The sequence below is a fragment of the Penicillium coprophilum genome, assembly GCF_028826855.1.
Source record: "Penicillium coprophilum strain IBT 35676 chromosome Unknown utg000001l_segment0_segment0, whole genome shotgun sequence".
NCBI lineage: Eukaryota > Fungi > Ascomycota > Eurotiomycetes > Eurotiales > Aspergillaceae > Penicillium > Penicillium coprophilum.
The window spans coordinates 1,977,933-2,005,083 of record NW_026622720.1 but is presented as its reverse complement, the minus strand read 5'-3'; the positions used below and the strand labels follow the sequence as shown (position 1 = coordinate 2,005,083).

Sequence of the window (27,151 nt, the reverse complement as noted above, 5' to 3'; positions counted from 1 at the left end):
CCATTTTACGTAGGGCCAAGAATTTGTTGGAGCATGATGACCAGCATACCGGAGGATTAATCCAGCATCCTCCGTAGTTGATAGTAATCCGCCCTTATAAAGTGCTAGGCTGCACAGGTTGAATGCAAAAGCTAGCTCGGTGCAAATGTACCTTTTCTACGCGATACCCATACAAAAGGTACTTGAAAATATAGGTATATACTTCGACCATCTCATTTTATTATAGGAGAAAAAATCGATATCACGAACCTGCTTGCTCATTTTACTTGAAAAATATAGATTTGATCTCCGATCTCCAGAACCTTTGGTTGTTATTTATAGAAGTAGAAAAATGTAGAACCGCTATCCAAAGTGTAATATATACAAATTCCTCAATAAGCCATTCGAAATCACAAATTATATTTTTATTTGATTTTTACAACACTACAATAGATAGGCTTTATTATTTGAAGTCTATGTCTGTTTAATAGAAAAATAACGATGTGGGCGAGATATATATATATTTCCAAGTACCTCTGGTAACAGAATTATGATGCCTCAGGTCGCAGGCATATCTTGGACATCCCCAGGCCTCCATGTGTAACGAAGTCGATCCCTGGAGATCGACTCAAATCTCTTGTCTTCTTATCTTTCCTCCCTCGTTTCCTATTTTTCTCTGTCGTACCTTTCCTGTAGTGAGTATAGCCTTTTCCCCTACCTCTCAGATCCCTGTCACGCTCCTCAAAAAATATCTACCTCGGAACTTTCGGGAAGGAATACCACGCCTCGGCTGTCTCGGATTACTTTAATACTTGACGACATTCGGTGATCCGATCATCTCGGCAGACCGATACATCAATACTTGGCAGCTGGACTCGTCATGTCTACGCGCCGCTATCGATCGGCTGCTGCTTGTCAAAATTGCCGTCAACGCAAAGTCCGCTGTAGCGTGACGGTGACCGGTATCCCGTGTATAGGCTGTACACAAGATGGCAGAGAATGTCACGTTCCGCCGACAAAAACCCAGACGTGAGGTTTGCTTCCCAATTAATAGAATCTTATCGCTGACTGATATAGCATCCGAGAGAGACATACACGTCGGACTGCGTCTGTGAGCAGCCCGCCTCCTAACACAGATTCCAATAGATTGATATCACAGTCATCACTTCCACAGCAGTCACTCCCACAGCGATCACTCCCACAGCCATCACTTTCACATCCATCACTTTCACAGCCGCCACCTCCACTTGATGCATTTGGAGATCAAACGCATTCGCAAAATGTAGATCACCCTGAGCTAGCTAATATGAGGAGTGTATCCAACCCCCCGGATTATTCTCGGCGCCAGGAGGAAGAGCGAACTGGCGTTGAAATTGCATCCAAAGTCCTTGGCAAAAACAATAAACCTGGCCACGCGCCATTCTACACTGGTCTGTAGCCACTGTGCAATTGTTTTCACCTGAAGCTAACCTAAGGCTATAGGCGATTCGCCTGGGTTTGGTGCTGTCTTTGACATATGCTCACCTTCAGAGCAGCCTCTATCGAGGCATATCATGCTCACTTCCAAGACATCTGCCTCGCTGTCTCCCGAAGATAAGGCATACTTACAATACAAAGGAGTCTTCAATATGCCCCGAAAAGAAACATGCGATGAACTTCTGCAGGCATACTTTCATCATGTGCATCCCATTATGCCGGTGATTGACGCTACAACGCTTCCACGCCTCTTTCCTGGCGGAGATGGTCAACCATACAATCTCATATTACTATGGAGCATTTTCTTTGCTGCAGCAAATGTGAAGCATACCGTCTCTGAGCTGTGTTGTAGATCGAACTAACGTGACTATAGCATCTTAAGGCAGAAACCTGGCAATCAGAGGGCTTTTCGTCCAGGAAAGCGATGAAGGAAACTATGTATTCTCGCGCAAAGGTACGCAGGTCATTATTTGAGCGATTCCCGAATCAAGTCTGGCTAATTCCAATTTTTTCAGTGCCTACATAATAATGGGGGCGAAACAGACCACACAGTTCTCCTTCAATCAGCGCTTCTTCTGGGATTTTACCACTCCGAAGCTGATACTTACACTCAACCATGGTTTTGGCTTGGTGTTGCCATTAGCCTTTGCCAAACGATGGGTCTTCATCGTTTTTCCGCTGCGGTGTGCGCAAGCTCACCAATCACTGAATCACAACAGCGTCTGTGGCGCCGCCTTTGGTGGACCTGCTTCTTTCGAGACCGTTGGCTAAGTCTCACAATGGGCCGTCCATTGAGAATCAACATAAATGACTGCAATACTGTACAACCATCTGCCAATGATATGCTGAATGATTTCGCCGAATTACCCGAATCTATAACCGCAGCATATGTCCCAAAGGACCTGCCGCAACTAGCAGAATATTGGGTGATGATCATTCAACTCACTCAGCTTTTGGGAGAAAGTCTCACCCTGTGTTACCAACCCTTTGGAAACACTTCGTCTTTCCAGCAAGTTGAGGCCCTCGAACAAAAGGTTCTGCGCTTTCAACTTCCCGAATACCAGGAGACGGGACAAAGTCCACTTGCAACCTTTTACTTGTATCACTTGCAGCTTCATTACCAGTGAGTATCGACACCAAATCCTTCTATAACTGCTGCTGACAGCCAAAAGAGCTTTCGTAATTACCTTTTACCGTCCTTTCATCACAAAGGACCCGGAAGGTCTGCCTGCATCTCGCCAGGAAGCATGGCGAGCTCACGTCCGAAATCAGATCAATGCGGCTGCGCTACAGACCAATGCCATCCTTGATAATCTAGCACACGAGAAGCTGTTGGAATACTCAGGTCCTATGACGTGAGTGCGCCACTTTCTTGCAAGTGACATATTATCTAATTAGCACTCTAGGCCACCCCTGATAGTTCCAGCAATGCACGTCCACCTCCTCAACTGCAAATCTTCCGATCCCGTTTCCCGACGTCTGGGTCTCAACAAAATTGAGGTGTGCATGATAGTTCTGGAACAGATGCAACACACACATCCCTGCTCTTCGGTCTTCCGAGGTATTTTCCTCGAAGCCATCCGTTGCATTTTCCCAAACTATGTGACTCAAACAGTTCTCCCTGATTTTGCATCTAAGTCATCTCCACCTCAGGATGATTCTGCCGATGATCCTCTGGCAGGAATAACAATCGACGAAAATGCCATTGATGCTTTGATGGATGAGGTATCGATTTTCAATTTTTGGGAATCCCTTAACAACATGCAAACTTGAGCTTCTGAACTTATGTATGAACAGATATACACGCACTCTGTTGGATTTTTTGGAAGAATTGCAAATACTGGCCATTTAATACATATACTTAATCTTCCTGAATGAATCTTCTTTGGCTCTTTCCCCAATGCATTCATAAGGGCCTTTGAGTCAATCGGTGAAGTGAATCTTAGCACCAGACGAGCTCCACTTAGCATGAGGCTAGAGAAGGTGTGGCGTCGCCATGATTCAGCCCCGCTATATGGAGGTAAATAAATTGTAAATTCTCTTAGAGATCATTGAAAATGGCCTAGTGGACCTGGTAATTATGTCAAGGCCTGGAGGTTGCCTGGATGCCTAAGCGCCTAAGACAAATGATGACACTCTTGGTGTGAGCTATAAAGGTCTTTGAGCAGTAAGAATTCAACAGTAAAACAAAGCTCTAAACAAGGAATAAGAAAAGAAAGGGATTGAGAGCCTTATGATATCAAATCAAGGCGTATGGTATGTACATCAATAAGCACAAATCCACCAGAAAAGCAGTCACTATAGAGGGAGGAAAGATAAACTCCAACGTGAAAGATGTTTCTCTATCGCAAACACGAAGAAACAAATTCAAACCCCATACACCCCAGTTGGTAAGATAATAACCACTTTAACCAGATTCGATTCCATTCAAATAAAGTCTTTGAATGCAAAGCTAGAAGTAAAGACAATGGGAGTATCCCACATGTGGACGCTGTTGAAAGTCAAAGACAAGACCCCAGATTGGTATGGTATTCCATTCATGCACAGACGAAAATGATGATCAGAATATAGTTGCTTCTGGAGCAAGAGCTGGATAGAAAAACATAGGGTTCATCACAGGAGAAGAGAAGTGCACAAAATGCTTGGAGAGGGCGCGAGACTCTCGGGGTATTAAGGGAAGTGTTGACCAGTCATTTCAAAAACGATCGCCAAAAATAATCGATTATCGATTAGGCATGTGAGTTGAACCAGACCCTGTAGGAATTCCTGACTGATGAGCGCGGTAATGTACCACATCAACAGGTTTAGACGGGAGGGATGGCGAGGTCTCCCGGTTGAGAGCTGTTGAAGGCGGAAACAAGCCTTGGCGTGTGGAAGGCGGAGAGAAAATGTGATTTTGGGATGGGGCGTCGGTAATAGGAGAGCGGTGTTCAAGGGCATGGGTAAGATGCGGCTGTGATTTCCGTACATCCAAAGGAGATGAGCTTAGTGACCGGAACCCGGATTTCCGATGGTCGGCATCATAATCTGGGTTGCGGAAAGGCCCTTGCGTTTGATGTCTTGGATCGTGCTCCATGCCGTAAGGGGTGTTGTTGGCAGATGAGTTGGCAGCAGAAGCATTCTCAGGAATGGTGGATGCAGATCCGTTGGGTGCATTGATGTCTACCACCCGTTTTTGAGCGGCTGGCGTTGCATATGATGACGGCTGTGGATGTTCAAATGTACGGCCTTGCGGTCGAGATAGCTGCGAATGGTGTTGCTGGTGCTGCTGCTGATGAATAGGATGCTGTGGGTTTGCCCAGGGTGTTTGCTCTAAAAATGCTTCTTCGGCCGAACGGAAGGCATTAGAAGACATGGTAGACATATTGGTCCGTGGTAGCATTGCCGATGAGTGTCGCGGTGCTGAAGCGCGAACCTCAATAGGAATCTATACACTGCTGTTAAGCAACAATCCAAATTTAAAAAAAAAACATGAGAATGACTTACCCCCATCTTTTCAAGATCATCATCAAGCTCAGTGGGCCGTGCACCCATCAAGGACGGGGCAGCTGGGAAGCCAACATATTTGGCAACACCGGCCATAATTGAAACCTCCTGGTTGTATGCGGTCTGATGTGCGATTTGCTGCGACCGACGGGTGGGGAATGGGATGATGTGGTGCGGGCTGAGCTCGTCTGTCTTGAAGCGATCATGCTGAATAGCGTAGAACTGCTTGCTGACTGCACTTGAATGCCGCTCGCGCGCGTCTCGAATCCGCTGGTAGTATGTGCTATGGGCCTGTGTACGCTCGGCCAGACCCTTGTGCATGAGTGACTTCATGCGGTATCGATACAAATTTTGCTCGTATTTGATCTTGGCATCCCGGTAACGTTGCACACACTCAATCTGCCGCAAGTATTCAGGATGCGTCGGGCTAGGACCGGTAAGCATCTCCAGTTCGCGATTGAGCTTGGATATCCGTTCGTCATAAATCCTATGATTATTAGCAACTAAGCATGTGGGAGATGGGGTGATATCTTACTTGTCACGTAACGTTGCAAATTCTTTCTCCAGAGTCGCTAGTGAATCCATAGCAGACATCTTTTTCACGGCTGTACAGGGAATCAGTATCTATGGCGCCCAGAGGGTCGATGAAGGGCAAGACTTACACTCTTCTGCTCGAAGAACCGCCTCCGCATCATCGGGCTCATCTCCTCTTTCCGTAGGCTCCTCGTCTTCTCCAAGAATCTCATCAGCAACATGCTCCATTGTGGCCTCGACCCCGGCGTTCGCCTCCTCATCGGCGTCTTGGGTCCTTCTTCCTTTCCGCTTACCCTTTTTGCCCTTTTTGCCTTTTGAAGGCGGAGCAGGGAGGTCCGACTCAGGAACTTCGTCAACTAGTATACCATCTTCATTGATATCCATGAGATTGCCAAGCGGCTCGGGTGAGAGGGGGGTATCATCATCGACCGGGTCACTCAAGTCGCTCCTGATTGAGTTCCGGCGTTTTTTCGTGGGTTCTTCGTCGCTGACCTCGACGCGTTTTCGTTTCTTGTCGAGACTATCTGGAAGTTCGGAATCACCAAGGTCGCCCAGGTCTGGAATATCCTCAGTCAAGCCGTTGTTTTTTGAAGATCGTCGAGGTTTGCTAGGAGAATCGTCCACCACAAGTGCTTCATCGTCGACATCATCTAGTGTTGTAGATTGATGAAGCTTGCTAGGACTTGGCCCAGCGCTAGCGGCACTCAACACGATGTCTCGTTTCCGGTTGTTATGTGGGGAATCTTCGATGCGCTCGGTTTCGGCCTCCGAATCGTTCTCCATTGGTTTGTCTGATTTGATGGGGTCTTCGAAGTCGGACGGCTCGTTGTCTGAGACATCGTCAATCTCACTCAAGCTACTTGAGCGTCCATCATCATCCATGAGCGGGTCATCAAGATAAGGGTTTCGCTCTCCATTGGGAATTGTGGACTCTGCCCCCGTTGTGTGACCAACGGCGGTCTGTTCTCTGCTCTCGACTACCTCCATGAGCAATTTGACAGCCAATAGAGCTGGCGCAAGACAATATGAGTGAAGACAAGAAAGGTTGGGGGATATTGAATGGTTGATTGCTTGCAGAGAGGTTGAGATTCGCCGCAGACGTGAGGTGACGGAGGAGAAAGGTCACCGATCCACCAGATGGTGTTTCGATCGAGGATCTAGAGAAACCACAGATCGAATTAGCTCAATTGCCATGTCAACTCGGCAAAACCAGTGAAAGACGGAGATGGTGGGCAAAACGTGGTTGGTGGGTGCGAGAGATAGGTCAGCGCCTCCAGAAGGCGGTGGTGCGGAGATTGATCATCGAAACGTCCCCAGAGTCGGTAACGATTGCTCAGCACAGGGACTAAAGGCCGCGCAAAGCAAGTGTACCAATCAAAGTAGTTCCAGAAGACACAGAAATGCTCCCACTTCGCGAGAATGACCAGATGAAACTCTGGGATTGATGTAGAGCCACAAGCGACGTACCGTTTCAACAATGCGCCGGGAGCGACGCTGGTGATGAGCACAGCTGCTCGCGACCGAGCACGATTCCCAAAACCACCGCGTTCCTAAGACGCAGGCTATGACTCAATACCACGCCCACGCGTATCACCACTGTTGTAGGCCGTGAAAGGGTTCGGTCCGACGAATCCTGCGAAGACCGACTTTGGAGGGCGAGGGGAGGATGGCTAGGAAGCGGACAAGACGAGGGTACTGAGTCGCAGAGGGGTTGACGGCATGAATAAATGGCCAGGGACCGTAACCAAGATCAAATGAAAGATCAAGGATGGGAAAACACAACCGAAAGAGGGGGTTTCAGAAGACAAAAGCAGCAGATCGCTATGATGGGGTGCAGCAACAGAAGCGAGTGACCGCTGATTCTGCCGCGTTGCGTTCCGGCGAGGGCAGTACTCACCGCCCGAAGAAAAAAGAAAATCACGTGAGATTGTAACTGACGTAGCTGCAGGAAATAGATAGGCCATTTTATGTGATCGTATGTTGATATTGCACTATTATAGCATGAGAAACACGGAGGAAATATAGGCCAAAGAAATTGTTCAACTGTCTCATTATGTTGGATGGTGTAAAGGTGCAGCAGACCTCCACAAGCTTGCCCCCTAATCCCAAATAAGAACCCTTCCGCCTAGGATACATAGACAAAAGGGCAGTAGTTACAAACAAGAATAAAATAAGCAATACAAAAAAGTCAACATAGGTGACATTCTCACATACCTACCATACGGAGTGTACGGAGTACAAAACGTTCTTAAGAACATTTCTTGAATGTCCTAGTCATGTGATAATCAGCTTTCCGTGCCAAGACCCGATAAGCAGAAACTAAAGAAAAAAAAAAGTCGGAGCTATCATCGGCGTGTCAATCGCGAAGCCACGTCTTGGTCACTCACTTTTCAAACTATAACACAGACCAAATACATATCACAATGGGCAAAAAATCAAAATCATCCTCCAAGATGGAGGAGAAGACTAGCAAGCCCGCTGTCACTCTTCCCTTCGGTGGTGCATCTCTGGACCCAACATTGTCCTCCCTTTTTGCGCAAAGTGTACGTCTGTCTTGATATGGATCTAATGGATCTTGGATTGACAATCTATAGGCTGGTCCCGTGCAAGCCCCGGTGATCAAATATGTCGAGCCCATCCAACGGGCGAGGAAGGAGGAAGATGATGCTGAGGAGGATGATCTATCATCTGCGTCAGGCGATGAAGAAATGGAGGACGCTACTGAGGAAAGCGACTCTGAGGTTATAGAGGAAAAAGAACAACCTACCGACACACAGAACCGGAAACGCAAGCGTGGCGCTGCCGCAGAGGAGGTCGAAGAGACATATATGCGTCGCATTGCAAAGGAGGAGGAAAAGGACGAGGAAAAGAGGAAGTCTGAGCATGCAAAACGCCAAAAACAGACCGAAGAAGAGGCAGAAGAAGAAGGTAGCGGTGATGATGAAGACGAGAAAGCTGAGGACTCCGACAAAGCATCGGCATCAGAAGACAGCGACGAAGAGGAAACCGCTCCTGCGCCTGTACACGAGAGTCTGACTGGATCCGCCAAGGCTGATGAGGTTGAGAAATCCAACCGCACTGTCTTCCTTGGCAACGTTTCTACTGAGGCTATCAAGTCCAAGACCGCCAAGAAGACACTTCTTAGGCACCTGGCCTCTTTCTGTTCAACCCTTCCTGAATCCACCGGCCCACACAAGATTGAGTCGATCCGTTTCCGCTCTGTTGCGTTCGCCAGTGGCGGTGGTATTCCTAAGCGTGCTTCCTTCGCAAAGCGCGAGATTCTCGATGAGACTACACCCAGCACTAACGCCTACGCTGTCTACACCACTCTCCACGCCGCACGCAAGGCCCCCGCCGCGTTGAATGGTACCATGGTTTTGGACCGTCATTTGCGAGTTGACAGCCTTGCTCACCCCGCAGAAATCGACCACAAGCGCTGCGTCTTTGTTGGAAACCTTTCTTTCATCGACAGTGAGACTCCCGAAGAGGACGAGAAGACTGGCAAGAAGAAGAAGGCTCGTGCTCCTGCCGATATTGAGGAGGGTCTCTGGCGGATTTTCAATGCCCACACTGGAGGCAAGGACAAGAAAGCCACCAAGAAGAACGTCGAGTTCGTCCGCGTGATTCGTGACAGCACCACTCGTGTTGGCAAAGGATTCGCCTATGTCCAGTTCTACGATGGAAATGGTGTTGAGGAGTCCCTCCCACTGAACGGAAAGAACTTCCCGCCCATGCTTCCCCGCAAGTTGCGTGTCACACGTGCCCGCAAGATCGTTAAGAAGCGCGAACCTTCCGGCCCCGAGGCCAAGAAGTCTCGTGTAGACGAGGCCCAAAAGACGATGCAAGGACGTGCTAATAGGCTACTGGGCCGAGCGGGTGCAGCTAAGGTCAAAGCTGAGGCTAACAGTACCATTGCCGGTAACTCTTTCGTATTTGAGGGTCACCGTGCTACGGAGGGATCATCATCCATCAAGATGAAGCAAAAGAGCCGTGGCTCGAAGGCCAAGCGAGAAAGTAGAAGCAGCAAGCGTGCTGCTGCATACAAAGCTGCAGGTGGCAGAAGGGGTTGAAACCAAAACAAACCATGTATCTTTGGGCGTTAGGAAGGGCATTTGAATATATTGTATGAAGATCACAAAATTTCGAGCAACGTGCATCCCCGGCAATCTCCACATGTACATTCCACCAAATCAGATGTCAGCTATAAATGGAGATATTGACGTCATCGTCGATCGACAGCCGATCGATATTCGATCGATTAATCACATGTGTACCTTTTTTTTTCCAACATTAACTATTTAAACCCTTAATCTCACAGTCAGTTTATCTCGACAAGGTTAATATTTCCAAAGTGTACCACTTTAATTCCAACCTTCATGCAATATACCAAGTGTGTATTCCGAACGATTCGACGGGAACGAAGGCTATAGCTAACTCGGGTAGTACACGAACAAAACGTTCAATCATACGAACTGACCCTTGTGTGGTGGTGCCGTGACCTGAACTGAACCAATATCTACCTAGGTACTACCTACATCGCAAAGTCCAAGATTGACATCTATACATGTCCAAGTGTCACCAAAGCTTAATTCAACAAGTCAGCACTTAAAATCGCATTACTACCATAATGTTGCCTTTCGGACTTCGCCCAGACAGCCTACACCAGGCCTATGGCCAATTGGCTGCAGATTCCAACGGCACAGATTCTGATAGGTCGGATGAGTGTTGCCCAGATCCAGAACCTCAAGTATTCAATCCCAACTTGGACGATGTCCTCCATGTTCGGCGTCTGTTCCAATTGAAGCTCTCACACGCTCTACCTGAAGAGCTCATCGATATGATCATCGATGCCGCGGAATACTGGCCTTCGGTAGAGCAAAAAATGCAAAACCAACGGATCATCAAGAAAGACTGCGATCAAGTTTTGCTAAAGACAGTTCCCTTCTGCTATGATCGGAATGTATATGCATGCTATTTCAAATTAGCTGATTTATGCTGATAATCTGGTTCTTTTAGAGCTTGGAACAAGAATCGAACCCTACCCCCCTACCTCATCGCGGAGCACATCCTTGTCGCAAGATCGTCTTCAAGATCTCATCTCACGATCAAGGCGGTGGGCGGCGTCGCGACAACATGTACGAGTATTCATGGACCTGGTTTGACGCCGAAGTGATCCGCGGCGCTCACAAGAGGAACATGTATGTCGACGGAACCGAACAAGAGATTCTCGATAATGAGCGTGGGCAAGTTCGAAAACACTATACCGAGGCAGATGCGGAGCTATTGCCGCGTGACAACAAATTGCAAGTCAATGCAGCCCATGTGGACGAGATACAGCACAACAAGATCGTTTGGGACTTTCGAGATGATATCCAGGCAGACTCGCCCGAAGCCTTTGAAATTGAGAGAACCCTAGGTCGTGGCCGTGCTACTCTTGATGGGCACGGAGTGCGCGAGTTGGAGATCGGCGATTCGATTGCCATTTGGGCCCGGGCGAGGTTTCCAGGCTGGTCAAACCACGTTGATCGAGCGAGCGTGAGGATATTCTGGGCTGTGTGAGGGAAGATGGATGGAACACCGACGTGCAGATATGGAGCTTGCGGGACATCATGGCTTTGTCGTACAGCGCTAGCCCGTAAACCTGTCAGAATGGTCTTCGATATCACACCTTAGCTTTTAGATCAATAGCAGGCTTCATTGCAGTGTCTACTTGCTAAGCGCTGATTGGCTTCGAAGCCCAAGATTGATCACGCCATTCTGCCAAGACTGGCTGATCGACGCCAAACACAATACAATATAAAGCCAACAGCCTCCTTGACCTGCTTGACCTGCTTTACCATTTTTGAGACTCCCATGTACTAACCCTCATTCACCCCAACCTTGGAATTACATTATTCCCGCCTATACCGTACAAATGATGTTTCTTCCATGAGCGCATCTTCCATACTGACGGATCGACGCAGCCGACAGGCCGACAGGCCGACGGGAAGCGCACAGTGGGGCTCAGTCGCCGATTGACAGACCCCGAGTCACCGATTGAGTCGCCGTTTGATTCTCCCAGGCATCACAGACCAAATCATGAAGCCAATTTTAGGGTAAAGATCCCCAGCGGGGCAGGATGGATTGGCTATCACTTGCTGATAGACCGGCGACCCGTCTCGTGCGAGCACACATGTGTCACGGTATAATTCCTAAGGGGGAGAATGACTGTTCCCGCTCCATGGCGATATCCCGACTGGGTGCTGGTTGCGTTATCTGCATGAAAAAACACTACACATTCCATCGCCGATGATATTCCCTGGGTCTTGGCCGATACCTTCCCCTTTTTTAAAACCCCGTCACGACCCCATCGCGATATCTGCTGCGATTCTGTTCTAGTTACCCAAATAAACACTGGTTAACACACCATTTTCATTCCACATTCCGCATACATTCGGTTTACTTCCTGACCTTTTCTACTCTTCCCATTTCTCAATTACAATACTCAACATGGCTACTCGGAAATGCGCAGCGGTCGTTGTAGGAGCCGGTCCGGCTGGAGTTGCCGTCATGGGAAACCTGTTGGAGCGCCAACTAGGTACGATCGCATGGATTGATCCTTCGTTTGAGGCTGGTAGAGTCCATAGCAAGTATCGCGAAGTTCCCAGGTTTGTACCGAACTCTTGCGACGCGTAAACACAGACCGGAAGGTACTAACGAGCATCCTCTCCAGCAACACCAAGGTGTCATTATTCCAAGCGTTCGCGAAAGCCACACAGCCCTTCCAAAAAATCATCGATAACACTAAATCACCTAATGCATTCACAAAATTGGCCAAACTTGACCAAGAATCCACCTGCACCCTTGGTTTCGCAGCGGACATGGTTCGCGGCTTAACAGACGGTCTACTAAAGATGGAGCAAGTATATGCATGCCACGGCTTGGTCAAATCAGCCAACCTGAACGAAATGGTCAGTGAATTTATTGCAGCACTTCCCGTATCAATACCAATTAATGACGTCATACAGACCTCCAACTGGACCATTTCCATCAAAAGGAATTCATCCGAAGATCTCGAGACCATCGAGGCTGCCCGCTTGATCCTCTGCACAGGCTCCTTCCCCACAACAGCCCCCATTCCCGTCGGGGGATTGGACATCCAACGCTTGGACCTCGATGTAGTACTCAAGCCCACCGAGCTAGCCGAGACCCTCCCCTCAGACAGACCTATCACCGTCGCTATCGTCGGAGCATCCCACAGCGCCATTCTTGCCATCTTGAACCTCACCAGCCTCGCCCAAACTTCCCACCCTCTCTTGCGCATTAGCTGGTTCACCCGCCACCCCCTCCGCTACGCAGAGTACAAGGACGGCTGGATCTTGCGCGATAACACCGGTCTCAAGGGCCTGGCTGCGAACTTTGCTCGCTCCGAACTGGAAGACGACAAGCTTGCCACTTCACCTGCTGGACAGGTTCTGGCGAAGATCGACTGCGCCGGTGGGCCGGAGATTGAGGCTGCTCAGTACCAGAAGTACTTGCCCACGTGTGAATATATCGTCCAGGCGGTCGGGTATACCCGTACCTCGCTTCCCAATCTCACGAAGGATGGAGCGCCTCTTCTTTTGAGCTTCGATCATGATACTGGTACATTCCACGAGGCCGGTCGAGCATCTGATGTTCCCGGGCTGTTTGGTGCTGGTATTGCGTTCCCTGAGCGGGTCGTGGACCCCCATGGAAACGAGGAGTATGCGGTTGGGTTCTGGAAGTTCATGAAGTTCTTGAAGCGGGTCATCCCTTCGTGGGTTGCTTGATTTTCTGGTCTTGGATTATTTTTCAGATTTGTGCTTTCGCGTCGTCCTACAGGACACTGACCACGGTGCCCGTGCATTGTCTAGCGGGCTATGATTCCAACGTTTGATACCGATATCTGGGGGTAACTGGCGTTCTGGGCGGATTCGGAGCTCTTTATATAACTTCATAGCTCTGCGGGCTACAATCAAGAAGAGCATGTGCTCATACATTTTTTCTAACTTCAAATTGACGATTTTCGCAAAATATCCTGCTCATTCTTCATCGGTGGGCACCAATCTAATCCAATTGCTTCCAAAAGCATCAGAAACGCCGAATTGTGGGTATTTAAACTGGGAACCCCGTAGATATTTTGGTTATTATATGGAATAGATGTCTAAGGTCAGTCCTACATAAATCTTTCAACATAAGGGCAATTATGCATGCTATTCATCATTTGAGGAGTATATCCAGTCTTTCACCCCAGCGTGACGATCAATCGAAAAGTAGTCATGCACCATGAGTCGCACGCTGCCACTCCATAACCCGGTTTCATCACATCATGAAGTACCTTAGAAATTTCGACACCGTCACCCCTCCACCTCCCAACCGTCATCGACATTTTTCTCTAACTAAATTACAACACAAGAACCGCAAAAACAGCAGCCACAACTGCACCAACACCACCATTCCTCACAGCCGCAGCTCCACTGTCAGAAGTCTGCGTCGCAAACGCTGCATCACTCCCGGTAGCCGTAGCACGGTACTCACTCTGACTAGCAACAGCCTTTCGGTCATACCCAGTCGCGGTCACGGTATAAGTAGTCGAAGACTGGGACCAAACCAGAACCGTACCGCTAGGAGGCGCCGTAACAGTACCACCGACCTCGTGCAGTGTCGAAGTACCGTTCTTGGGCAAATCCCCGGGCCTATAGAACTTATCCGTGTCCGTAAAACCAAGGTCCTTGCACTTTGTGTCTTTGAGTGTGTCGTCGCATGAGGACCACGCCCAGTTCGGAAGGGAGTTGTATAGATTGGGTTGATCGGAGGGGAAGAAGACTCCCCACATGTCTGCGCCAGCGAGATTGGGTTCGGTGTGTGGGCAGATATCCCAGGATCTGTCTGGGAGTTAGATTGTGGGTTGAAAGGGTTATTTGGTTCACTTACGCGGAGATACTAGCGCTGGCTCCGCAGCAGGCACAGTCCGAGGCGCGATCGGCGATATCAAGACCGTCTTTCAGTTTCGATAGGTCTTGGATGTTGTCGATGTCTTTGTCGAGTTTGTCGGTGACGTCGCGCATACATTTGATCTGCTGATTGCGGGATGATAGGGTCGTTTTTGTGATTTTGCCTATGTCGCAAGAGCAGCGGTTTGGCGCGTTGTCTGGGGGTGGGCCAGAAGGGGATTGGTTCTTTGGCGCTGGGGCAGACGGCGAAGTACTGCTGGACGAAGAGCTGGTATTTGCAGGAGTAGACCTGAGGATCAAAGTATTGTAAGCATAGGTTCGTAGTAGTGAAGAATGTGTATATGAAAGTCATACCTGGTTCCAGCACGACTCCGCCATACAGTTGATATACTTCTGGTGGGACTCGCAGCCACAATCCACGGCACAGTTACCATTGCCGTTACAGCCTCGAAGGCAGGAGCTCCACTTGTCCGCGACGTCCCTGTTACACTTTGAGTACTCGGATGTGGCGGCACAGGCTTTCTCGGTGATATTAGTCTGGGCATTGGCCAAGCCAGAGAGCGCCGCGAGGGTCGCAGCCGACGCGATCAGGATTTTGGACAACATGATAGGTCCCCGTCCTCGTTCGATAGGTCTCAGCCAGAAGTGGTATAATGGATATGTGAGAAAAAGGCTGCTCTGCTCTGACTTGTCCTTCCAATGGCAGAACTGAACATATAAAAACACATCCACCTCTGGGGAGGATGCAGCAGCACCTTTATAATCGAATTATGCAGAACAGTCCACATTCGAATAGTACGAAGCAACTTCATGGATCTCGGATTCTCGGGCCCATCGGTGGGATCTGCGGTAAGCTAGGGGTCGATCATTGCAAACCCAACTGTCATCGTTCGCAGCAACCAACCAATAATCGATGGCCAAGCGTAACAAGTGACACAAAAGAACAAGCTGATCCATTCATCTTTCAAAAAAAAAGTGGATGACGACGACCCCAGTTTTCGCATGGCTACTGCATCTATTGCATATAGGCAATCACATTTTCCTTGTCAAGGGCGTGGTGGATTGATAGATCAGGGATCGGACCCAAAATCCGACCTATGCCTTCACTGGATGGACTGAGCCTTTTCGGGATTTCCAGCAAAGCCCTGCATCATGCTAGGGATTTTCTTCCTCGCGGCGCAGACACGAGGTGGAGTGGACTGTTCCTGCGATTAGATTTGTGAAGACCCTTGCTTGTCATCGAGCCTTTGATGACGAGAGCGAGGTTTATTATTAAGTATGGACATGGGCGATGTGGTTGGTTTGCAGAGGGTTCCCATGTTGCTTATGCGGTGTGTCAAGAGACATGCAGGATTGGGGGCTTATTATGCCAGGGTTGCTTTATCATGCGGGTGCCTAGCACAGCCCGAACCCCAGGGAGTACACGCTATACTCCGTACATCTGGGACAGGAAATGTGGCAGTTCAGATAGCAATGACGTTCACGGAGACTTGAAACGTCGAGTCGTTCAACAGATTGGCATTTCATCGTAGAGGACCGAGGTACCTGGTACCTGGTGCATGTGTGAGTGGTCACGAGTCAGGCACAGAATCCAGAGGACTTGATCGAAATGACTTCATGATTAAGTTTGTGCGAGTATGTTGTATATAGTTTTATGTGCCTCTATGGAGTATACGGTGTTCATGTGTAATAAAACTTAGAAGCATCGAACATACCAACAATCCAAGGAGATCGACCCGCGACTTGATACAAAGTAAATTCACAAAATTAGGACGAATGAAATCGAATTACCGTGTCAAACTAGTCGAAAACTAGAACCAGAATGCATTTTGCCCAAAATTGTCAAGCTCGGATCCTCAAAGCCAATGGCCCTCGAGAAGAGAAAATCCGTGAGATTTGCTTGGATTTTCCACAGTCTCCACCAACACTTGTCGATCATCATTTACTGGAATTTGGAGAGGCCTGCATCTGATGCCAGTTCTCTTGCTGATCTTTTTTCTGGCAACTCCTCAAAGGCCGACAATGGCATAGAACCAACCCATCTATGATATCAGTCTATCAGTCCCTTTGGACCCGGCACCAGAAACATGGACATGGACTTGAATGTTGATGTCTCGAACAGACGCTTTGAGATCGATCTCGTTACTTCCAATTTCGAAAGCTCTTCTGCCATCTACATATCCAACGCCAAGAACCAGAATAGCTTCTTCATAAGTCTGAGGTAGATATGGATGGGGAGTTTACAGACCCCGTTGATGAAATGCGAGCTTGCAACTATTACTACCAATTAAACGAAATCGCTCCGCTAGACCTGAGCAGAAATACACACCCGAGTACTATATTATATAGAAGAATTGTAGTATGGGGTGCAGACAGCGAAGGACAACTTCGCTGCCGTTTATCTCCGTAACGGGAAGAATATAAAAAATCATATCATCGGGGCCCATTCATCATATATTGTCCACTATACTACCTATCTACCATCCTTGAGAAGTCCAGGTTTCAATTAGTGCAGAGTCAGCTACACTCTGAATGAGGATATGAGGTAACACTCGCACATTATAAAACACCCTATGCGCAGATGTATTGAAATATATTAAAGGACCGAAGTAAGCGAGATTAGACTACAATTAAAAAAGTGGAAATGGACGCGGGACGATCGAAATTAATTATTTCCCACCCCCATCTTTTGGACGATCAATTAAAGAATTGAATATAAAAACAAGTGAAATTGTACGGAGAAAGATCCCAGTCGTTAACGCTGGGGCACACAATATAAATAAATAAATAAAAGCCACCCGACCGTAGTCAGGAGATGTTTTGTACAGCCCCATAAAAAGAGCGGCAATAACACAAATTAATTGGCTGTTTCAAAGATACAGCCAATCAGAGGGAAGAAAAAAATATGTATATATCAATAAAGCATGTGAACGTGACTCTGAAACAAGGTCTCGTTGATGGCAAGATCGGTATGCATAGAAATTTACAGCATGAAAGCACCGGCAACGAGGGCAAGCATGCCGCCGGAGATACGGTTGACAACACCGGCACCGGTGTTGGTGGTGGGCACGGCGCTCTGGGAAGCCGATTCGCTGGCGCTAGCCGAGGTGGAGGAAGTGCTCTCGGATGTCTCAGTAGCGGAAGTGCTGGCGACGGTGCTGGAAGCGGTGGTCATAGTGGGGGAGCTGGTGGTCTTGGCCGAAGTGCTGGTGGTCTCCTCTGAGGAGGTGGTGCGAGTGGCCTTGGTGGAAGACTCGGTGGAAGATTCGGTGGTCGAGCTAGCGCTGGAAGAAGAGACAGAGACGGTGGAGCCCTCGACGGTGAAACGGCCAATGTAGTTGTAGTCGTCACTATCTTCATCCGAGACGATCTTGATGGTGTAGTCGGGCTGAGCGGCCAGGCTGGAGGGGACATCCCAGGTGTAGCTGCCGTCGTTATCAATGTTCGCTGGGATGAGAATTAGTATACAGGGGCATATTGAGTCATTCTGATATTATCGCTTACAGGCAATGACAGTGCCGGAGTTACCGGTCATCACGGCTCCCCACTGCAGGATCAAGCTGACAGTGCCATCGGTGGTGGGCTCCCATTTCAGGGCAGTAGGCTCGCCGGTCTTGAAGGTGTAACCGTCGACGGGGATGCTAAAGGGGTTGGCCTTGCTATCAGCCGAGACGACGGCGGCCATGGCGGCGACAGCGAGAGAGATATAGAAACGCATTATGACTGATGTATATATATAACGTTGGGGATGAAGAATCGAATGTTCAAGTGGGAGATATAGATAAAAGAGTGAAATCACAAAGCCTCAAAGGAGTGTAAGACGCTAAAGAGGCAAAAATATGGAAGAAAAGGCCGGATATCCGGACACGGGGGATTATTTAGTCTACGGGTTATCACTAGAAAGGCATATGCCCCATGGATAGCGAGCTAGGTAGAGACAGGCAAAGTCAAAGGGAAAAATAAAAACAAATATAAAAGAAGCAAGGCGAGTGATTGGGCCATTGTAGCCAAAGAGGGCCGAGAGCCCGAGATGAGTTGAAAAGAGGAAAAAAAAGAGAGCGTGGCGGTGATCCCACGAGGATTTGGACCACTCACGGACGTCTTTGTCTCGCTTGGCAGGGAAGGGCTTCCATTGACTGGTCGGACCTCGACGTGACCTTAAAAGTCGATCCACTTGTGTCGGCTACAGTCACTTCGCGTTATCTTCCTATTTTAGGTCCTTCGAAAAGATAAATTTAGATTAATACCGACGGAAAGAAGTCGAATCAGATGTAATTCAACTTATGTTTTTCCTAAATCTATTTTCCTGTTATCGGAGCCACACTAAGGTTCGGATATTCGTTCAAGTTGGAAATCCGGCCAAAGCCCCCTACGCCTCCAAGCTATGACCTTTTTCACTTCCTTGCGCATAATGGTGTTGTAGATCGTCCAGTTCCGACGCTAATTTATTGGGGTATCGTGTGGGGGCGTTCAATCCGCCAACATATCATTCTGACCGAGCCAGGAGATCACTTCCATTGCTCGGCGGTCATTGTCTTCTGTCTGTCGGTCCAGCAACTAATTTGTGTTAGTACAATTTCAATAGAAGCCGCAAAATCAATAATGAGGGCTCTCACGGCTTGATAAAGTCCCTTGCGTCTCGTCTCTTTCTCTTTCTTCTCCGTAGGCTTTGCCTTGGCCTTTGAGGTTCGTTCAGGGTCATTCTCATGAAGAAATTTACACTGGTCCCCACGGTTACAGTGCCCATTACGTGCAAAGTAACGACAAACAGTCCTTTTGCCCTCGCGGGGTGGGGGGTGGCACTCGCTCTGGTCCCGTGCGACGTGAAGTTGCTTGCTCTGGCGCAGAGTCGTCGCTGTCAGAGTCGGAGTCGAAATCTGTGCCAGAAGCACCCGATGACGTCCAATCACTGGCCTCGTGATCGGATGCGACCTCCATGTCATCCAAGCCATCGTCGGTCGGATGTACGGTATTGATCGTGGCCTCGAGATTGTTGGACTCGGGCAAGCATCCGGGATCTCCCTGCGCCTCTGTCTGGTGGGGAATAGGGTCGGCGAATTGCGTCGACTCTGAAACTAGGTCTTGGGACTCGGTTTTTATGGTTGCCTCACGCACTGCGGTTTCAGCGGTTTCAGCGGTTTCGGCTTCAGTGATGATGGCTGATTCGGGAACCGCCTTATAGGGTTCGGTTTTGATGGTTGGTTCTGGCATCACGTTTGCAGGTTCAGTCTTGATCACTGAATTCGGGGGCGGAAGTTGGTGCACGGGCGTGATACCCGTATCTTCTTCTTGGTTGAAATCTACATTCAGGCTCAATGCCTCCTTCTGTAGAGCTTCCATTCGGAGACGAGCTGCTTCGGTCTCAGCCATAGCTTTTTGGATTCGTTTCTCCTCTCTTTCAAGGTTGCGCCGGATCTTCTCCCTGCGTTGCGCGTTTGTTGTCGCATCTGCAGCGGGGTCAGTCTTGTGTTCGTTTTGTTTCTGTATATGCTCTCGTCGCTTTTCCTGCTGTTCTTTTTGCTTTTGCTGGCGGACTGCTTCACGGGCTGCCTTTGCCTCCTCCATAGACTTCATCTTTTCTTCAACTCGAGCTTTGGTGGGGAATTTCCTTCTCCGCTCTGCAATCCAAGCAGCAATATCGGATGGTGTTTGTAATGTGGATGTTTTCCCTTTGTATGAGACCTGAAGTGGTGCTGCATCAGATCCACTTTGCGCCAGCTTCGACTCTTCATCTTCATCAGCCTCTTCTTCGCTTGACTCGTGATCTTCGGTATGAGGGGTCAGCCCGAGTTGATTGTGCTTTCTTTTCCGCTTCTTTGCTTTTCTGTTAGCTGTGGAGTCTGCGGCTGGTGGTGGCTTCGAGGGCAGAGGGTTGCCGAAGCTTGGGACGGCAGGCGCAGCGGGAGTCCGTGGTGCAGTTGATTGAGGCTTGTTGAATGCAGATGAATGATCCCGCTTCTGATTGTGCTTGGGTTTTGGACCTTGATTGCTATGCGCATGGGGAGGTCGTGGTCCTCGTGCTTGCCCCGGTTGGGCTCCCATGTATGGCGCCGCACCTGGCATATCATTGCGCCATGACATGGGGGGCATCATTGCTTGATTGTTTGGTGTATGGCCATGCGGAGGGGTCGGTAAGCCTTGCATATACGTCGGAGGTGTGGGAGGGTAAGGTGTAGGAAGATTGGGCGTGTTGTAGTGTTGATAGCTCCCCGAAGCTATCGGCTGAGGATATTGTTGGGATGGAAATGAGGGGGGTTTTGAGGACTCTGGAAGGCTGGCGATTGTCCATGATGGTATGTTTGGGGAGGCATATAAGGTGCTGTTGGAAGAGCTTGAGAAGCATATCCACCATACATTGGTTGCGCGTAGTTGAAACCTGTAGGTGGAAGATACGATGGCGCTTGTCCAGTTGCATGATGACCTCCTCGGCCTCGATTGCCTTGTCCCCTTCCACGTCCTCGCTGGCCTCCGCCATGTCCTCCACCATGTCCGCCGTGTCCGCCCCAATTCTGTCCATGTTGGGTCGGTTGCTGAGCCACCTGGGTAGTTGCTGGCGGCGGAGGCGGCGGGGGCGGGAAAGAAAATCCCTGTGAGGTCATGACGAAAGTCTTTGGGTTTTCCAGAGACCCCGGCACAAACACAGGAATAATCTTGTGGGCTTAGCGTGTTGGCGGAATTGAGGTTGAAATTGAAAGCTTCCGTCCTGGGTCACGTGAGGGCGGGATTCTAGCGGACGAAGAATCTCAAAAGGTTTTCGATTGCGTCTTGGAGCACGACGACAATAGTAAAACGGGAAAAGAGACTCGCACCTATTTACTGTGCTGCTGTCAAGTCTGATTAATTCTTCTATCTCTGCCTTTCCCACCATCATTATGTTTATCTTAGTAAGTGTGATGCCAATATATAAAAACCTTCTTTAACATCTGCAGACCACCATATCGGACTTGATCCAGATTTCGCCCGAGGATTTCTCGAAGTTCAGTGCAGTTGCACTTGAAGACAATATCAATGCAAAATACGCCAATAAAGTGCGGAAATCCACCTCCTCCCTGCCAGTTCTTTACATGCTCATCTTGCCCTCTAGGTCATCCAAAAGATTGGCCTTTGCATCAGCTTCTATGACCTACTTGAGTCTTCTGATGGCCTGATTGGTCACGGAACTGGGTTGGTCAACGTCAACGGTAAATGATGCGAACCCTCGATCAGGCTCGAGATCGTCACTGACTATGACACAGTTAAATTCCGCATGATTGTCTTCAGACCCTTCAAGGGAGAGATCATGCTAGGGAAAATTTCTAGCGGCACAGAGCATGGAATCAAGAGTATGCTCCAAACAGGAAACACTCAGTCCTTGTCAAAAACTAATCAATTTCAGTTGGCATTGAATTCTTCAATGATATCCTTATCCCGCCGCAGATGCTCATGGAAAAGTCCCGCTTGTGAGCTGGTCCCCGGCCTCATGTCGAATCTCAAAATGCTAACTTGTTTTGCAGTGACTATGCCGAGCAGGTATGGATCTGGGAGAGCGAAGGCGGAACTGAATTCTTCTTCGATGTAGGAGAAGTTGTTCGATTCCGTGTTGAATCAGAAGAGTGGCATGACCAAATCCCGAATGCACCAGATGTTGTGGATGAAACACCACAGGAGAGGCGCCCTCCGTATTCCATTCTTGTGGGTCTCCGTATTTTTGAAATGTGTAACTCTCACTCACCACCTTCTAGGGCTCTATGCAAATGGGCGGAACGGGACCCATCACATGGTGGTAGGCTGTCGGCACGCTGTCATTTGATGTAAAACTAGAACGTCTTCTTGTCTCTTGACCTATGTCTAACCCTTTCCACCGTCGAGGCGTCTTCCACTCTTATTCTGGTCCCGACACGGCAACGGCAACCCCGAGGCCATATTTTATCACACGCCTATCGCAAAAATAGGGCTGAACATCCTGATCCACCGCAGAGTATCACTGAAGCATTTTACGTGCGGCGATCTTGCTGAGCGTGCGGCTGATTGAAAAGGTTACCAAAGGGAATTAAGCTGGTTGTTTTATCATGGTGCATCCTGCCGAGAAGTCTGCGGTGGGATTAACAGGCTCTGTTAAGAATCTTACGACAGAAACGATTTCAAAACATCTAGGTGGCTGTTCCAGTATGGAGCCTCTTTGGATGTCCTAGCCGAAACAGTCTCCAAAGTTCCCAGCCGACTTGGCCCAAGGATAGCTTATGCTTTACATTCTCATGGTGAGCGTTTGATTGAACTCCTCAGGGCAGAAGGGGGATTCACCGCGCTTCAAACAAACTTTCTTCGCGCGGCAGGCCCGAATACAACGATAGTGAATGTGGCACGTCGAGTTACCATTTTGTTAATCAAATACAAGGCGAATTGATACCATATTGCGTATATATTGGCAGTATCTTACGGCACTGGCCCCGGAAGATTTTTGACACCATAGCCGGTGTCAGGGAGCTCTACGCGTCTGGAGCCTTCCAGAACGAGATGCTGCGCTTCAGTTCCGTAGACTGAACAAGGGAACCAACCCCCTAGGAGAGAATTCGTAAATCACAACTGGGGAGATCTTCGTGCAGAAGCACGTGATACTGTGCAATGGATCGGGTACCGACTCCTCAATTGCCTCGCACTGACCAAAGTGAAATGAGATGTGAAAGACGTACAATCCCGAGTTGTATACTCCGTACTCTGCACCGGAGATCGTGAACCCCTTTTCTGGTATCAAATCACAAGATCTTGGGTTATGTAGGGCACTTGTTTCTCTACAGTCTTCGCTTCCCCCTCGTTGATACAACCGTTTCCCTGGGTAATGGACTTCGATAACTTGGCATCCCAGCGGGTAGATACAATCTTCACAGTGTGGACACAGAATCTTTTGCGGAATCCACCAGAGGAGCTAGCGGGTCACCTTGCCTCTCGCCATTGCCCTGGCACGCCTATCAAAGCTTCACGGCTGTCCAATGGCGCTTTCAACGTTTGCTACCGCGTCACCTTTGAAAAAAGACACCGTGTTGTGGTCCGTTTCACTGCCCTTGGTCGAATTGTCGCTCGCAATGAGAAAGTTGATGACAAAGTCACTACCAAAGAATTTCCCGGCCAGCATACAACAATTCCGGTACCAAAGATCTTCGGCCATGGGAAGAGTGTGCACGGTCCGTATATTGTGATGTCTTATATTGAAGCCAATCTTTTGAGCAGATATTTGAAAGATCCAACACAGGATAAAGACACACTACTAGCGAATATTTCTATCCGCGTCTTAAGGAGAGCATATCACGGCATGGCAGGAGTCTTATTGGAGCTGTCAAAAGTTGAATCTCCATCGGAGCTATCAGAAAAGACGAGTCTGGTACATGAGCTTCATCGAAGGGACCACTCACTCTGAATATGAATCGGATTGCCGAATTTTCGAATGTCCCCCAAAAGCTTTTCCAGCGGAAACATTTTAGCGACGCAGCAGATTACTTCGAGAAGCTTGCTCAACAACATTTCTATCATCTTGAGTATCAACGCAATGACGCAGTCGCTGATGAGAACGACTGCCGGAGGAAGTATATCGCACGCTGTCTGTTCCGCAAGCTTTCGCGTGATATAGCATCCGAGCATTGCAACGGTCGTTTCCGCCTATATTGCGATGACTATTCCCCCGGAAATGTTCTTGTTGATCCGTCGAAATTTATCGTTGCGGGTGTGATTGACTGGGAGTTCTCATATGCTGCTCCCGTTGAGTTTACGTACGCAGCCCCTTGGAGGCTCTTATTGGAACGGCCCGAGAGCTGGGACCCGGATTTTGATCAATTCATGGCTATATTTTTGCCAAGATTTCGCACTTTTCTGGAAGTCCTTCGAAATTGTGAGACGGAGAAAATTAAAGCCCGATCCTTGACTCAGTCCCAACGCCTCTCCATCGCTATGGAACAATCATTGGATACTGGGTTGTTTTGGATTTCCCTTGCTTCACGACACAGCGCGCTGTTTGATGAAATACATTGGAATTTCATTGACCCGAAATTCTTTGGCCCTTTTACAACGATGGAGGAGCGAGTCGCTCTTTTAAACGCGGAAGAGCGCGCAAACATGAATGCTTTTGTTAACATGAAATTGATCCAAAAGCACGAAGCCACCCTTGAAATTCATTACAGCATTGATGGATTGGTTGACCTATAGGCATATCAACTTCACCTGCAAGTAACGACGGAATCTATTGTAAAGAATGGAGGATGGCTGAGCAGCCTGTCAGGTTTGTTCTAGCTTCTGCGGATGGAATATCACTCTTCCTGACTGCGATTTCAATCTCACGCGACGATGCCCTCTTGACAAAACTGTGATGCTGATCGGCCGGGATATGTTTCTCGTGGTAGCTGAGAATAGATAGGTGCGAGCTAGATTTACCCGCTGGAGAGTTCCGACACGCTACGACTTACATACATGGCGCATACGATACAACAGTGACTAAGAGGCCGCCGGCAGTTTTGGCATGACCATCATTACCTATGTTTTGACTGAGAACGGAAAGGAATCTCTATATTGTATTCCGTATGAAACGAAAGTATATAGATAAGTAGACTTGGAAAAAGATAAAACGCGACGAGTATAAACCAACCATTGTGTGATAGATACATGAGTGATACGTAATGAGACCAGCTGACGATGTAGAAGGCTGCTTGATATGGGAGAAAAAGAAGTTGATCCGAAGTTAGTGACAAATTTCTACCGTATTACCCCAAATGTAAAGAAAGTGCATATAAATGATATAGATTGATTGATCAAAGCGAGAAGGTAGAGGCCAATTAAAAGATCCCGGTAAGTGCCGAACACTCCGACACTCCGAGGTGTCGGCGTGTCCCAACTGATTTTCCGAGAAGAATTGGTCCGGTGGAGCTCCGTCGGTCTCTCGTCCAGTCGTATTCCTGCCATCTATCGCCATCTGCCCCCCAGAGGGTTGGTATGTAAACTAATCTATTGCAGATGAAATTTTTTTTTTTCGGTTGAATTTTTCACGAAAACATCCGGAAGCAGAGACTTGTACCTTCTTTTCGTCGCCATTGATTATCAATCAGATTCGCAATCCGAGTCTTTCCAAATTCAGACAATCCCGGCGTACAAAGAAGGTGATCTCACCTTATCGATAAACATATAACCTACCGACCCCTCGCCTCAATTCTCCTCAACCCATTTTCTTTATACACAATGGTCTCCTCCACAGAAAACGGACACGCTGCTGAGCGCGGCTTTGGGACACTGGCTGTCCACGCCGGCTCCCCTCATGACCCGGTGACCGGCGCTGTCATTGCTCCGGTAAGCAGAACCAATTTAGTCACGGAGGATATATGGCGGCACTAACAATGTCCTGACTAGATCTCCCTGTCCACCACATATGCTCAGACCAGTGTCGGAAACCCCGTTGGTCTGTACGAGTACACCCGTAGCTCTAACCCCAACCGGTCAGTCTCCAAGTCCAAACTTTCGACATGTCGACCAGGATTAACACCCCTGCAGTGATAACTTCGAGCAAGCCGTCGCAGCCCTCGAGCATGCCAAGTACGCTCTTGCCTTCTCCTCAGGCTCCGCCGCTACCGCCAACATCCTCCAATCCCTTGCTGCTGGCTCGCACGTCGTTTCGGTCTCCGATGTTTACGGTGGTACCCACCGATACTTCACCAAGGTTGCTTCGGCGCACGGTGTTCAGGTCACTTTCACCCCCTCCATTGAATTGGATGTGGAGCAATTGATCCGCCCCGAGACCAAGCTCATTTGGATTGAGACCCCCTCCAACCCTACTCTTGGCTTGGTGGATATCCGGGCTATCGCCAACATTGCCCACAAGCACAGCATTCAGGTCGTTGTCGATAACACTTTCATGAGCCCCTACGTCCAGAACCCATTGGACCACGGTGCTGATATTGTTGTCCACTCCGTCACTAAGTACATTAATGGCCACTCTGTGAGTTCTTACATCCGATCTACACTTTCCCGGTATCAATTTTGCTAACTCAAGTCTAGGATGTTCTGATGGGCGTTGCTGCCTTCAGCTCCGAGGCTCTCAAGGAGCGCCTCAGCTTCCTCCAAAATGCCATTGGTGCTGTTCCTTCCGCCTTTGACTGCTGGCTCGCTCACCGTGGTCTCAAGACCCTGCACCTGCGCGCCCGCGAGGCGTCCAAGAACGCCACTGTCATTGCCGAAGCCCTTGAGGCTTCTCCCCACGTTATCTCCGTCAACTACCCCGGCATTGACTCCCACCCCCAGCGCGATATTGCCCTCAAGCAGCACCGTGATGGTATGGGTGGTGGCATGCTCAGCTTCCGCATTAAGGGTGGTCAACAGGCTGCTCACGATTTCTGCAAGTACACCAAGATCTTCACTCTCGCTGAGAGTCTGGGAGGTGTTGAGAGTCTGTGCGAGGTGCCCTCCAGCATGACCCACGCTGGTATTCCCAAGGAACAGCGTGAGGCTGCCGGTGTCTTCGACGACCTTGTGCGCATGAGCTGCGGTATTGAGGACTCTGTGGATCTGCACGCTGATGTCATGCAGGCTCTCAGCATGGCTGCTAAGAGGGCTTAAGCGCAACTCTTAATTTTCACTAATTTTGGCTTGCATTTCAACAATATGTAGAATAGACTGCATTGGTTGTTGATCACTTGGATATGACATTACGAGTTATAGAATTATCAAAATCATATATTTACAATCATTTCAACGCCCGACTGACCTTTAAA

The 27,151-nt window shown here is 48.8% G+C and overlaps 11 protein-coding genes across 11 annotated transcripts; 7 read left to right on the top strand and 4 right to left on the bottom strand.

The window, feature by feature from the left end:
- Positions 1-1,285: 1,285 nt before the first annotated feature.
- Positions 1,286-3,228, top strand: N7500_000746 (fungal specific transcription factor domain-containing protein; the record flags this gene model as incomplete). Its single annotated transcript, XM_056671892.1, has 7 exons — positions 1,286-1,409; positions 1,462-1,676; positions 1,829-1,909; positions 1,971-2,578; positions 2,628-2,810; positions 2,862-3,016; positions 3,071-3,228. The coding sequence occupies 7 exons, from the start codon at positions 1,286-1,288 to the stop codon at positions 3,226-3,228; spliced, it is 1,524 nt and encodes a 507-aa protein (XP_056537465.1).
- A 949-nt stretch (positions 3,229-4,177) lies between these two features.
- Positions 4,178-6,462, bottom strand: N7500_000745 (uncharacterized protein; the record flags this gene model as incomplete). The annotated part of the gene is made up of 4 exons (XM_056671891.1): positions 4,178-4,882; positions 4,942-5,428; positions 5,477-5,546; positions 5,604-6,462. The coding sequence occupies 4 exons, from the start codon at positions 6,460-6,462 to the stop codon at positions 4,178-4,180; spliced, it is 2,121 nt and encodes a 706-aa protein (XP_056537464.1).
- A 1,436-nt stretch (positions 6,463-7,898) lies between these two features.
- On the top strand, positions 7,899-9,545 carry nop12 (rRNA-processing protein NOP12; the record flags this gene model as incomplete). The annotated part of the gene is made up of 2 exons (XM_056671890.1): positions 7,899-8,018; positions 8,070-9,545. 2 exons carry the CDS (start codon positions 7,899-7,901, stop codon positions 9,543-9,545), a joined length of 1,596 nt encoding a protein of 531 aa, XP_056537463.1.
- A 557-nt stretch (positions 9,546-10,102) lies between these two features.
- N7500_000743 (uncharacterized protein) lies at positions 10,103-11,034 on the top strand (the record flags this gene model as incomplete). The annotated part of the gene is made up of 2 exons (XM_056671889.1): positions 10,103-10,435; positions 10,492-11,034. 2 exons carry the CDS (start codon positions 10,103-10,105, stop codon positions 11,032-11,034), a joined length of 876 nt encoding a protein of 291 aa, XP_056537462.1.
- A 930-nt stretch (positions 11,035-11,964) lies between these two features.
- Positions 11,965-13,265, top strand: N7500_000742 (uncharacterized protein; the record flags this gene model as incomplete). Its single annotated transcript, XM_056671888.1, has 3 exons — positions 11,965-12,122; positions 12,188-12,425; positions 12,483-13,265. 3 exons carry the CDS (start codon positions 11,965-11,967, stop codon positions 13,263-13,265), a joined length of 1,179 nt encoding a protein of 392 aa, XP_056537461.1.
- A 614-nt stretch (positions 13,266-13,879) lies between these two features.
- On the bottom strand, positions 13,880-15,035 carry N7500_000741 (uncharacterized protein; the record flags this gene model as incomplete). Its single annotated transcript, XM_056671887.1, has 3 exons — positions 13,880-14,360; positions 14,410-14,718; positions 14,821-15,035. 3 exons carry the CDS (start codon positions 15,033-15,035, stop codon positions 13,880-13,882), a joined length of 1,005 nt encoding a protein of 334 aa, XP_056537460.1.
- A 2,377-nt stretch (positions 15,036-17,412) lies between these two features.
- Positions 17,413-18,147, bottom strand: N7500_000740 (GPI anchored serine-threonine rich family protein; the record flags this gene model as incomplete). Its single annotated transcript, XM_056671886.1, has 2 exons — positions 17,413-17,876; positions 17,934-18,147. The coding sequence occupies 2 exons, from the start codon at positions 18,145-18,147 to the stop codon at positions 17,413-17,415; spliced, it is 678 nt and encodes a 225-aa protein (XP_056537459.1).
- Positions 18,148-19,175: 1,028 nt separating this feature from the next.
- Positions 19,176-20,946, bottom strand: N7500_000739 (CCCH zinc finger protein; the record flags this gene model as incomplete). The annotated part of the gene is made up of 2 exons (XM_056671885.1): positions 19,176-20,644; positions 20,784-20,946. The coding sequence occupies 2 exons, from the start codon at positions 20,944-20,946 to the stop codon at positions 19,176-19,178; spliced, it is 1,632 nt and encodes a 543-aa protein (XP_056537458.1).
- A 355-nt stretch (positions 20,947-21,301) lies between these two features.
- On the top strand, positions 21,302-22,195 carry N7500_000738 (DNA-directed RNA polymerase III subunit RPC25; the record flags this gene model as incomplete). The annotated part of the gene is made up of 7 exons (XM_056671884.1): positions 21,302-21,313; positions 21,359-21,457; positions 21,514-21,610; positions 21,665-21,751; positions 21,805-21,868; positions 21,923-22,100; positions 22,151-22,195. 7 exons carry the CDS (start codon positions 21,302-21,304, stop codon positions 22,193-22,195), a joined length of 582 nt encoding a protein of 193 aa, XP_056537457.1.
- A 1,049-nt stretch (positions 22,196-23,244) lies between these two features.
- N7500_000737 (phosphotransferase family protein) lies at positions 23,245-24,602 on the top strand (the record flags this gene model as incomplete). The annotated part of the gene is made up of 2 exons (XM_056671883.1): positions 23,245-23,784; positions 23,862-24,602. The coding sequence occupies 2 exons, from the start codon at positions 23,245-23,247 to the stop codon at positions 24,600-24,602; spliced, it is 1,281 nt and encodes a 426-aa protein (XP_056537456.1).
- Positions 24,603-25,625: 1,023 nt separating this feature from the next.
- On the top strand, positions 25,626-26,996 carry N7500_000736 (cystathionine gamma-lyase CYS3; the record flags this gene model as incomplete). The annotated part of the gene is made up of 4 exons (XM_056671882.1): positions 25,626-25,733; positions 25,794-25,879; positions 25,935-26,379; positions 26,439-26,996. The coding sequence occupies 4 exons, from the start codon at positions 25,626-25,628 to the stop codon at positions 26,994-26,996; spliced, it is 1,197 nt and encodes a 398-aa protein (XP_056537455.1).
- Between the last annotated feature and the right edge of the window lie 155 nt (positions 26,997-27,151).